Source organism: Lactuca serriola, chromosome 5 (genome assembly GCF_051521515.1).
Source record: "Lactuca serriola cultivar US96UC23 chromosome 5, Lser_US96UC23_V15, whole genome shotgun sequence".
NCBI classification, from domain to species: Eukaryota; Viridiplantae; Streptophyta; class Magnoliopsida; order Asterales; family Asteraceae; genus Lactuca; species Lactuca serriola.
Window position 1 is genome coordinate 274984763 of NC_136412.1, and position 13496 is coordinate 274998258.

The 13496-nt window shown below is 32.8% G+C and overlaps 1 protein-coding gene across 1 annotated transcript; it reads right to left on the reverse strand.

Moving 5' to 3' along the window:
• Positions 1-6469: 6469 nt before the first annotated feature.
• On the reverse strand, positions 6470-7829 carry LOC145050517 (protein FAR1-RELATED SEQUENCE 1-like). Its single transcript, XM_078998753.1, has 3 exons — positions 7368-7829; positions 6600-7131; positions 6470-6486 (listed from the first exon to the last, which is right to left on the reverse strand). Exons 1-3 carry the CDS (start codon positions 7827-7829, stop codon positions 6470-6472), a joined length of 1011 nt encoding a protein of 336 aa, XP_078854879.1.
• Positions 7830-13496: the final 5667 nt, after the last annotated feature.

Sequence of the window (13496 nt, forward strand, 5' to 3'; positions counted from 1 at the left end):
CATATAAAGCCTTTTAAAGAATACATAATCCAATCGCTTTTGAGATATGTGGAACGCAACGGCCATTGAAGATCCAAAAAAAGTAGGCATTTGTGTTTCTTCTCAGTTCTCATCTTCTGTAATCATGGTTTACAAACAAAGCTGAACTTGGGTTCTAGAGGCCACGAACAAATAACAAATTGTTGGATCACCAATCCGTCCCTGACCAACAATCAGTTTCTCCCTTTTCCTTCTCTCTCATCACGCCAAAAAGGTAACGAGTGCAACATAGCGAACCCCTAGTGAGCGCTAGGGGGCGGTGTTTTCCTTCCATTAGCGAGCCTAGTGAGTGCTTTGGCACCTCCCACTCCATTCAGCCTCAGAAGTTACAAAATTAATTAGTGTGAACGCACTGTTATTTAGATAACATGATCACATATTGGTTAAAAAATAGTAAATGAATTTGAGAGCAATTGAACTTTTGGTTACATTCAATATTCATCCGATATCAATAAAGTTAAATTTAAGAGCAATTGAACTTACATTCTTACGTGAAGTCTTGAACATACAACTATTTATCAAACGGTAACTTAATGTATTCAAATTCATTTGTTTATTAGCAAATATAAAGAAACATTAGTTTGGTTTATGGTCTATATATATATTAAACAAATGAACAGAAAAATTATTTGTTTTACAACTATACCATAATTGAATAATGGGTCTTTTTGTAATTCATTGATTAAAAAGATCTATTTTGAATTCACAACATTTTCGGATATCATATTTGATATCTAAATCCGACTCTGAAATTTCAGATTCGGATTCGGATATCAATATCTACATTTCAAAATTTTCGGATATCTTTGCTACCCCTACTCCAAAAAATATATCTCCGCATCCACCGGGATCCATATTTCCAACTCCTCAATCTGAAACAACACCAAAACCAAATTAACTAAAATTCAAAATACCTTAAACCACCTAAAAAATCTAGCGAAACATATCCAAAAGTTTTTTTTAATAACAACCATGCATAATACATTAATACCTATGGGTTAACATTTCAGTCATAAAGATGCAAGTATGCATCATACAATCAAAACTCAACGGACCATATACATACAGAAAGTTTCAGTTTTACTTCTTCAATCAGCATATATGCTAAGAACTGACTTTGGAACAGAAATCAAAGAAACAATAACTGACTTAGGAATAGGTGCCTATCAATATACAAAAAGGTTCAGTGAGCAACTATACATTAAAGTTTCAAAAAAGACACAACAAATTGGGTGGGGTGGGATACACAAACTTTGTGAATAGTGTATGATTCAAAGCTGAATCATACCAAAGTATGTGAAAAGGATGCATGGAATTCAGACAAGTTTCATTGAAATTCAAGATTGACCGACCATATGTACATACATACATAAAGTTACCTATTCTGGAGTACATGGTAATCCTAGAGTGAATAAACACACCCATAATGAATAAACACACTACACACATAACCTGATTGGTAAACAAAAGCAATTATAATCCTAGAAAGAACAATCATTGGATTCCAGTTTGAAAGAAAAGCAACAATCTTATTCGAGTTTTGATAACTGAATTATCTCAAACGATTTGACAAAAATTAGGTTCTATCTACTAATCATTTTCCCAGGTTTGGATTCAATATAAAAGTTCCCTAACCAACCAATCAAATCATTATCATTTAGAAGCAAAAACTAAGAACATATTAACCTGGATAATAAGTTATTAAATCAAGCCAACGATACAGTAAATCAGTAAATGATAATCGTAGGCATAGAGCAACAATATCTTTATTTAGGGTTTCAGGACAAAGATACTCGTCACAGGCTTACAGGCTCACAAAGGGTTAGGGTTTCGGGACTTAGGGACTGAGGGAAAGAGGCGAAGTGTGGATGACTGAAGAGTGATTGTAAATTTGGAATTTGTTCCTGTTTCAGTTTTCTACAGATTAGCAACACAAAACCCTAGGAAATGGATTGCTCGAAAGAACGGTTTGGTTTGGATCAGAGTGTCTTGGACCAAGTTTCTGGAAAATTTCACCATCATCTAGAGAACACCGGAGCGATCAAGTATACTCAAGAAGTCTCCGGAGAGATCAAGAATGCTCTACGGGACCCTAGAAGATGCTAGAATATTATATGTCCGTGGAACAAAGGAGAACGATCCGAAATAACCACGAAGGTATTAGACAGAGCTAGAACGTCTCGGAAGACTTTAGAACGATCTAGAACACGCTAGATCATACAAGAATGATTTGGATAATGTCAGGACGACCTAGAGATTTCTAGAGCATCGTAGACAAGTATGCCATATTCTAGAGTCTTATAAAGGCCATGTATATGATAAAGAAGAGTCTAAATTAGTCAAGAATCATCAGGACCTAGAAACTTCCATTTGAGGAGGTGTAAGGTTCCTATAAATAGGGAGAATGGCTCATTTGCCCAAACTATTGAGAAGTTGCCTTGTAAAGAAGTTGAGTTATATAATAGAAGCTTTCTTGAAGTGTCCCTTGTCGTAAATCTTGCTTCCTAAGTTTGTTAGTACATCTAGATCGTCGAGGTTAGCCTGACTTAGTCGGAGAAGCACTAAGTGGCACACGTTATTGACTAGTCTAAAAGAGTCATCCCGTGACAAGTGGTATCAGATCCAGAGTTCGTACGAGGAAGAGATCGTAGAAATGGAAGGATGAAGTGATGTATCTAACATTCCCCCTGTCGTAGAAGAGAAAGGAAGGAAGTATAGGAGGAGGGACCAATCCGTTGACCCTTTGGAAAGCTAAGTAAACAATCTTACAAAGGTGGAGATTAGCGTCGGTGAGATCCTTGAGTGGAAGGATACCGTCGATCAGTTCGTTGCAGAGATAAGTGACATGAGCGATAGATTGAAGCAGACCATCGATGTCATCAAGGAAGAAGTCCTTGGACTTATCAACACCTTGCGGAATGAGTTCCGTGGGAAGGTAGCTACGCTGGAAGCCGAAGTAAACTTGCACAAGGCAGCAATCGCCGGAGGAGCCGTTGCAAGTAAGTTGGCACACACAGACGCACCCAAACCATTGAAGTATGGAGGAAAACATGACCCTAAAGAACTTGAATAATTCTTTTGGTCGATGGAATTTTACTTCAATGCTAGCCAAGTAAAGGAAGACAAGACGAAGGTCGACACGACAATCCTTTACCTATATGAAAGTGCAACTCTATGTTGGAGAAGGAAGCACGGAGACATTGAAAAGGGCTTATACACCATAGACACCTAGGAAGAGTTCAAGAGGCAACTTAAGAGACAACTCTGTCCACACAATGCTGACGACATAGCGATGAAGAAACTTCCTGGGCTAAAGCATAGTGTATCTATCCGAGACTACATAGTGGAGTTCATGAGCTTGATGCTAAAGTTACCCGACATACAAGGGAAAGACAAACTATTTTATTTTATGGATGAACTACAATCTTGGGCTTATAATGAGCTCAAGAGGAGAAATGTTAGAGACATCGACGAAGCTATCGCCATGGCTGAAGATCTAATGGAATTTCGAAGAGAAAGCACAGTTAAGAAGAATGGTGGGGGAGAACAAACTATGTCAGAATCGAAACCAAAACAAGACACACTCGACCTTTGAATACAAAAGGAAAAGCAATCGAACGAAGATACCGAAGAGAAGAACGGAAGGAGATCAAGTGCTACTTGTGTGATGGTCCTCACTTGATCCGAGACTGTCCGAAGAAAAAGACCTTCTACGCGATGGTGTTGCAAGAAAAAGAAGACGAAGCACAAATTAGCTCAATGCGTTTTCTGAACTCAATATCGAAGGATGAGATAAAATCATATAAGAAGGAAGAAAATAAAGGAGGGAGTCTCATGTTCGTCGAAGCCAAAGTGAATGCAAGGAACACTAAGGCGCTAGTAGATTCCGGAGCAACACATAGTTTCATCACAGAGGAAGAATCCAAGAAGTTGGGTATTCACTATACAAAGTAGTTAGGTCGGTTGAAAGTTGTCAACTCTCCATCCAATCCGATCCTCGAAGTTTCTCGTGGAATTCTCATGAAGATTGCAGAATGGGAAGGGACCATCGACTTGATAGTGGTTTCGATGGATGACTATCGTATGGTACTAGGAATGGACTTCCTAGATATGGTATGTCCACGGTCGTTCGAAAGAGACAACACCATGGTTATAACCAAGGTATCAATTATCCATATAATTCCCTTGGAAAGAAGCAAGACAAAAGCTCGAACCCTTTCAACTATGAAGTTTCATAAAGGCCCCGAGAGAAAAGGAAGTATGCACATGTGTTATTGCCAAAGTAATATGATCAAAAAGAATATTAAGACAAAAAAGGAAATTTGAGTAAACAAGGCATACATGAAGTAACAGGGATCCATATCCCCCTTGAAGATTTACTCAAGAAGTTATGAGGCTGAGAGAAGAAGTAAGATTCGAGGCACATTGATAAATAAAAGCACACCTTACTCGAAGCAATACTTTGGATAAAAAGAAAAGACACAAAGTAGATACATGATAAGATTAAGACATATGTATAGAAGACTTGACGAGGACGTCAATGGTTTAAGTGGGGGAGGGTGTCACGGACCAAGTTTTTGGAAAATTCCACCATCGTCTAGAGAACTCCGAAACGATCAAGTATACTCAAGAAGTCTCCTGAGAGATCAAGAATGCTCTACGGGACCCTGGAAGATGCTAGAATATTATATGTCAGTGGAACAAAGGAGAACGATTCAGAATAACCACGAAGGCATTAGACGGAGCTAGAACGACCCATAAGACTTTGGAACAATCTAGAACACGCTAGATCATACAAGGATGATTTGGATAATGTCAGGACGACCTAGAGATTTCTAGAGCATCGTAGACAAGTATACCATATTCTAGAGTCTTATAAAGGCCATGTATATGATAAAGAAGAGTCTAGATTAGTCAAGAATCATCAGGACCTAGAAACTTCCATTTGAGGAGGTGTAAGGTTTCTATAAAAAGGGAGAATGGATCATTTTCCCAAACCATTGAGAAGTTGCCTTGTAAAGAAGCTGAGTTATATAATAGAAGCTTTTTTGAAGTGTCCCTTGTCGTAACTCTTGCTTCCTAAGTTCGTTAGTACATCTAAATCATCGAAGTTAGCCTGACTTAGTCGGAGAAGCACTAAGTGGCGCACGGTATTGACTAGTCTAAAAGAGTCATCCCGTGACAAGAGGCAGTGAAAAGTGAAAAGTGAAAAGGGAAAAGTGAGTGCCTAATTACCATGTGGAACACAAGGAAGGTTAATAGAAAAGTGAAAAGTGAATGCCTAATTACGAGGAACACAAGGAAGGTTAATAATCTTTTCTAATAAATGAAGATTTTTTTTGCCATTTGTTACACTCTCATTCAATTTATCAAATGTCATTTTGTTGTTATTTTGAATTATTTTTTTCCACATGTTATTATATGAGTGTTTCTATTTTATTAAATTCTACATAATATTTTAATGTAATAATTACAATAAATATAGTAATAAATGGATGTTAATTTCACTAATAAACTTACCTTTTAATTTCAAAATTCCTAAAATTAAAGCTTATTAGTTTCTTTTCATTATTTAAATTATTTGTTTAAATTTAAAAGATAAAAACATTTCCATTATAATAAGTCGTTATTTTTCTTATTTTCTTATAAATTCAAAGTTCTCAAATATTTTGACCTTTATAGTTAACTTTTTTTTAAAAATTAACCCATGTAATACATGAGTCTCACAACTAGTAATAATAATAATAATAATAATAATAATAATAATAATAATAATAAGAGAAAATTACAAAAAATAGCCTAATTCTTTAATTACCTTGTGAAAAATAGTAAAAAAAAAAACAAATTTACTTGTACGTTCGCAGATGGACTCAGTCTATCTATGAATCTGCTTCCATCTGTGATTTCTTCTTTTTCAAGGGTATAAAAACGTAATTTTTTTCTTTTATTTTTTAAACTTTTGTTGGAGAACTCTCTCTGTGGAGGAACTATGGACGATTTTATTTTTCAAATTTTTTGTTGGAAAATTCGTTTTATTAGAGAGGTTTTAAAGAAAATTTTCAAAGAAATAATAACTAAAGTGATAATTTTTTGCAAACATTTATATATAATAAGATTGTTTCGTAGTATTACTAGTATAAGTATTATTTTTATAATCACAGTTATAAAAATAATACTTATATTATCATGTGTAATATATTTAGATTATTAAGTGCAAATATGATATTATAAAATCACATGTGATTATGTATATAAAAACATATGATATTATAAAATCACATGTGATTAAGATCTTTTATTAACAGTTTATACTTATTATATAAACAACTTATTGAAACAAATCACATGTGATTATACTAGTAAAAATTTTAGAGTCACATATAATTATAAACAGATAAACAAAAAATCAAATGAGGAAAAATAAATTTAATCACAAATGATTATCATCTGTTATGAACATTATTTACTTAAAAAATTGAAAAATAATAAAAAGTCTATTCATCAATTCTGAGCATTAAATCTACTTGGACAAGTACGCCTATTGTGTGGTTCTCTTGTACCATATAGTGAACATTTTCTGTTCTTCGTTTGAGCATTCATAAATCTTTTTTCAACTTCACCAATAAGCCTCTTCTTTCGTGATATTTTATTATGATGAACTTCTGGAACAAAAATCTCGACTTCTTCTGGAATAGTAACATTATAAAGTTTTTCAAGGATATCCGAATTTGTAATAGGCTTTTCACATGAACAATTACTCTTCACCTCATTCAACAAAATTTCTGTTTTTTCCGCCAAAAATGCTAACTTCTGCTTATCATGTCTCACAATGTCTAAAGTAGTTTCAACATTCAAAAATACTTCATTAACAAGTTTGGTAACTTCTTCATCCTCTTCATCAAAACGATCTCTCGACAACTGATAATTCAAAGATATTACATCCTTTGTCCATCGGCTAAGAATATATTGTTTCGGTATTTCATTAAAATTTTTGTCCATCAATACTTTAAAAGCATGTCTACAGAGAATACCAAACCGATTAAAATGTCCATAGGTGCAACTAACTTCTTTTTCATCATATTTTAGTTCCACCTGTAACAATGAAAAATCACATATGATTATACAAATAAAGATCACAGTCTTGTTTAATCATATGTGATTAAAATGTTTTAAATACACAAAATATATCAATCACATATGATTACACACATGAAAACAATATACACACCAACGACATATGCACATTATCTTTATAATCACATGTGATTGATCAAAACATTATCATATATATAAAAAATATAAATAATATAAATAAAAAAATAAAATACCTTATATGTTGCTTTTACTTCGTGTTTTTGGTTCTTGTGGATAACTTTAAAAATTTCCCATCCATCTCCCTCCCCTAAATCTTTAACCTCACAAAACCAACCTCCTTTATAAATCTCCTTTTGAATTTCAAAAAAAACTTTGCTAGTATACACCTTTGTTGCATGTTGTTCTATCATATGTGGTGACCTCCAATAATACTTTGCTCCCTTGGTTTTATGATCAAGTTCACGTTCTGTATAACATTGTTTTTTAATGGTAGCTTCATAATTCATCATGAAATTTTGAAAGAAATTTTTAGTTTCTGAATATGTATTGAAAAATGAATTTGTATTCTCAGACCTTGATGTTGTCTTCATCAACCCACACCTTGGAAAATCATTGAAATATGCAGGTACCCATGCTTCCTTATTTTCAAAAATATCTTTAAACCATTTCTCATCTTCAAGATTAAATTCTTTCATCAAAAGTTCCCAACTCTCTCGAAAATATGACGCTCAATATACATGTCCCAAACAAGTTTATTGAACCTTTTCTTGAAATTCATGCTTTTAAGAAATTCCACAGATAGCTGTAATAATCACATGTGATTCAAATATTATAAATTAATATTAAAATATAAAGGTATCACATGATATAACTTAAAATCCTTTAATCATATGTCATTATAAATATAATCACATATGATTTGGAATAATCATGTGTGTTAATACTTGATGTGTGTAAAATGCATTTGTTTTCTTCCTACTTTTTGTTAATAAATTTAGCACACAAAGGCAGTGAACCTGTCTTTTAGTGGTATAGTTAGATAAGTAGGGTGTCGATCTCAGGGAACGGGAAAATTAAACTAATGGCTAATTTTAACTAAGCAAATAATGAAAGTAAAAAGGTTTTTTCTCTAGTTTTGCAAGACTAGAAACTTAAACACACCACAAAAACACTTAATTAACTAAGTAACTAAAGCAAACAACTAATTCACCAAATTTGATAAAGATGTTTCTATTTAGGTTCAACCAATTCACTCCTATGGTCATTTTGAATTTATGATAGATTAATTGTTATTGGCTACCAACTATAGTGGTTAGGTTCATGTTCATTACTCCTAACCCTTAGACAATCAATTAATTCAAGCGGTGATCAAGTGTTTAAACTAATTAATTCCCTAGATTAATGATTTGGATTAAATAAGATTTGTAGTGGTTAATCAAATTAGTGGTTCAATTAACCTCTTGTTTGTTGGTTTCTCAAACAAGCTCACACATTAATCTACCCATTATCTTGTTAATCTTAGTTTCATATTCATTATTCCTAAGCATATGATTAAGTGTTCACATAGACATATGAGGTTAACAACTAAGAGATGTTCATGCAGCTTAATTGTCTTCCAATTAACAGAAAATAGTTGTGATTAATGCATAAGGTTCTTTAACAAACTTAATTTAATAACTCACCAATAAACAATCAATCAAAAGCTAAGAATTAAACCATAGGAGTTACTTGGTATTCCCCAAACAGAAACAAAAACGTATTAAGGTCATAGTTGCAGTAAAAACAAACACAAAAACATATTTAACTAAGCTAAACATACTTAATTCCTAAAGCTAAGTGGAATGATTAACCTAGTTGCCTTGATTCTTCAAGAGATTGAAGATTAGAGTTCCTCAGCACCTTCAAGGGTTCTCCAATCGCAGATGAATCTCCAAAAAAAGCCAGAAAAGTATTCCCATCGGATAAAGGCTTGGTTTTTATAACTATCTCAAAACAGGGTGTACTCGGCGAGTAGCAGACCCAACTCGCCGAGTAGGTTCTAGTTATCTGTCTCAAATCAGGAGTCGTGACTTATCTTCTGGAATATTTTAATGGACTCGCCGAGTAGGCTCGTGTACTCGCCAAGTAGGAAAGCTTTTGTCCCTAAATCTTCATTCTTTGGTCTCTAATTGCTTCCCCTTGTTCCCTTTCACTCCCAAGCATGTCTTTTGGACTGAAAACAAAATTTAACAGTATTAAGTACCTTTTCTCCACATTATACACATAATTAGTTAAAAATGAATAAAAATGTATGCTAAATAATTAACTAATTATGCACATATCAATACTCATAATCATTTATGATAGAATAAGCATATGATTTAGATAATCACATCTGATTACAATATTGAAACAAAATCACATATGATTTAAATATGTTCACATTAGAAAACAAATCACATATGATTCAAATCTGTTCAAATTGAAAAATCATATGTGATTTAAAAATATATGTTATGTAAAATCACATGTGATTTAAAAAAATGTACCTTTTTTGGAAGTTTCTTCATGATATGCCACATGCACAATCTATGCTTGGATTGAGAAAAAATAGACTAAACTGCTTGCTTTAATGTTGCATCTTGATCAGTTAAAACAAGTAATAGTTGTTTATTTGAATGAACCTTCATAACTTGCTCAAGAAGCCATTTATATGAATCCACATCCTCCATGCTTAACAACCCAGCTCCAACAGTAACAGATGATTTATGATGATCAATGACAGTGAATGGAACAAGCACCAATGAATACCTATTTCATGTAATAATCAAAATAAGATTAAACATATTTACAACATAAAAATAAATAACATAAAAATACTTGATAATAAGTGATAAATCACATATGATTATAATCAAAATCATATTACAAATACTTGATGAGAAATTATTCAATCACATATGATTACAATCATCATCACAACAGTATAATTGTTGACAATTGATAAATCATATGCGATTTGAAAAATAACTACATCAGAATACTTGTTAAGCATTAGTCAATCATCAATCTTATAATCATAATCAAAATATCATATATGTTAATCATCCATCAATCAAATATGATTACAATAATAATCACATCAGTATACTTATTTAAAAAATACAAATCATATATGATTATAAACATAAATACAAAAGAAAAACTTACTTATTTGTACGAAATGTTGCATCAAATGACATAACATCTTCGAATTCATTGTAGTCTGCTTTATCTGTTTCATCGGCCCAAAACATTGCATTTAACACATTATTCTCATCACATCTATAAAAAAAATGAATAATTAAGATAGTTTTTTTTCCGATAATTCATCTTGTTCACAATAAGTTAAGCATCTCTGAAGACAATAATAGAGCCCATATCCCTCTTAAAATTTCTATAATCTACAGCCTTGCCCCTTACATACTGAAAACCACCTTTCAAAGTTGATTTCAGTTTGTAAGCTTTTGTAGCACCCATTTTGCAGTAGACGCCTGAACAATAAACTCCTTGTCAGAGTATGAAAGAGTCCTTGTACTTTTCAAGTGAAATGTATCTTCAAGCTCGTGGTTGTGATTTTCTTGAAACTTATTAAACCTATACTCACACGTTCCTTTGACACGTTTCACAATAATTTTTGCTCTACAATCTGTAACCCTATAGATTGTATTATGTTCTATTGGATTCAATTTCGGTTTACCCATCCTGTTACAAACCAAAAACCTATGCTTTATTACATCACCAACTTTCCTTAATGTATTCAAACGAACATCAAAACCATCCTTCTCTGCATATCTTTTATAAAAATTAACTCCCTCATCCACATCTTTGAACCTCGTCTCCTTAGTGGGTTTAAACTCATTAGGAACATCTGGTTTGATATCATGCAAATCCTCTGACATATAAAACTCTGATACACAACTTGAACTAGTCCTACTGTTTAAATTTGCATCATTACAAGAACTAGAACATTCACCTGTATGATCAAATATAGAAATCATTTTAATCATATATTATTATAAAAGAAACAATTGAATATACATAAATCAATGCAATATAAAATCACATGTGATTAATAATAAAATTCCTTGTATAATCATATGTGATTAAAAGAAATAAATGAACATATATAAACTAAAAGGGATAATGACTTTAATGGGTAATATATTTTTCGATTTGTACATATTTGGTTACTGAGTTTTTTTCGTCCACATTTACCCCTTCAACTTGTTAAATTGTACACATCCAGTCCTTATGACCGGTTACTTCAGGTTAGCCAAGAAAAATGACTTATAAGGATAATATATTTTTCATTTTGTGCACATTTAGTCCTTAATATTTTTGTACACATTTAGTCCTTAATATTTTTTTGTTTCAAAATAAATCACTTTTTGTTTTTGTACCAATTCAATACTTATAAATGATTTATTTATGGTTTTTCTCACGACATCTAACATAGGACTATCATTGATGAGGTGTTTGGGGCTGTTGATGCTTATGTCCATCGCGGCCTCGACTGCGTGGTTGCATAGGTCTTGTGTTTTGGCTTAGGTTTTGTATTCCGAACGTCGTAACTTCTTCATACGATATCTGATTTTAATGATTTTTATATCTACGTGTTCGTTTTTTAAGTCTGCTATAAATTTTGTTAAGATTACTCCCGTTAAAATATAATATGTTTTTACTTACGATTTTATTAAAAAAACATCCATACATGCATTCATAAAAAACATATGGATATAAAGATCGTAAATAAATATATTACTTTTTAACAGGAGTAATCTAAACGAAAGTTATAGTAGACTAAAATACAAACACGTAGATATAAAGATCGTTAAAATCCGAGATAATATGAAAAAGTTATGACGTTCAAAACACATGACCTAAGCAACCAAGTAGTCGAGATCACGACGGACATAAGCATCAAAAGCCTAAAACACCTCGTTAGTGATTATTGTTGGATTAATGTCTAAGTCCATAACTATAATTGGTAAGATTTGACCCGACCCGGCATGGTCCATTTGGGTTGCATGGCATCATGCATTTGGATAAACTAAAATGAGAGAAATAGCACTTAAGGTTTATTAATATATTATAAGTTCTAATATATTAATAAGATTATTTAATTAGTATTGATCAAGAATTAATCTAGAATTAATTAAGTGATCAAAAGAAGACTAATTAAATATATGGGTTGATCGTGTAAATCATCCATACTTGTATAGTGGGCTAATGCTCCATGGATTATCAAGTTGGGCTAAAACCCATAGGATGCTCCATGGATGCTCCATGGTGTATTTGAACCCATTGATCCAAGGAAATGGAAAGTCATGACAATTTGTCACAACTAGGAATTTTGAGGCCTTGTAACTACAACACTTATATCAATCATGAATCAATAATATGAAAGCATGTATGATGCTTATTCAATAACAACAAAACTTCATCAAATACTTCATTCAAGCACTACAAATAGTCAACACAGAATTGGAAACCCTTGAAATCCCGGCTTAAATCCATTTTGGACTAGGATTTCCTTGTTGGACCTAATTGACCAATAGGCTTCCAATTTAACCATCTTGAACATAGAACTCTCAAATGGGCCCTAATTGGACCCATATACATGAAACTTAATATTTTGGGCCTTATAAACCCAAAATAAACTAGGTTAACTTTAATGGGCCTTATTGGGTCACAACCAATTTAATTTTGCTCTAATAGGTCATAAAAATCATTCTTTGATTTTTGTTGGGCCAAAAATCATCTAACTTAACCATAAAATAGGCTTAAGCATACAAGGCCCAAATGTTCTCTTTTCACCTCTCCATTTTTGGCCCAACTCGCAAAAGAAAGAGAGTTGACTTTTCCTATGCCATCTCACATTTATCCATAAGTTTTCCATGCATCCATCTCATGTTTTCATGCAAGTCAACTCAAAGATCTCTCTTCTTTCCTCTCTCTTTTGCTCTCAGCTGAAAAAAGACACACACACTCACAATATTCATCTCCATTCTCTCCAAATCCTCTCAAGAACACTTACACTCATTCATCAAATTTTCGAGATTAACGAAGCCTTCAAGGAGATTTATGTTGGGAAACATATGCATCAAATACACTCTATAACTAGGCAGCAGAATAATCGAAACAACAAAACTATTTACCTAAGTGTACATGCACCCTATGGATCTATGGCTTCATACTATTACTTCTACCCTAGAAAAACCGAAAATATAAGAAGAATACTAACCTCTTTAGCAACCAATGATCTTCGAGCTTGACTCCTTGTGCGTGCCACCTTGTTTGGATGATGAGGATCTAAGCTAGAATCCCTCTCTTGGTTCACA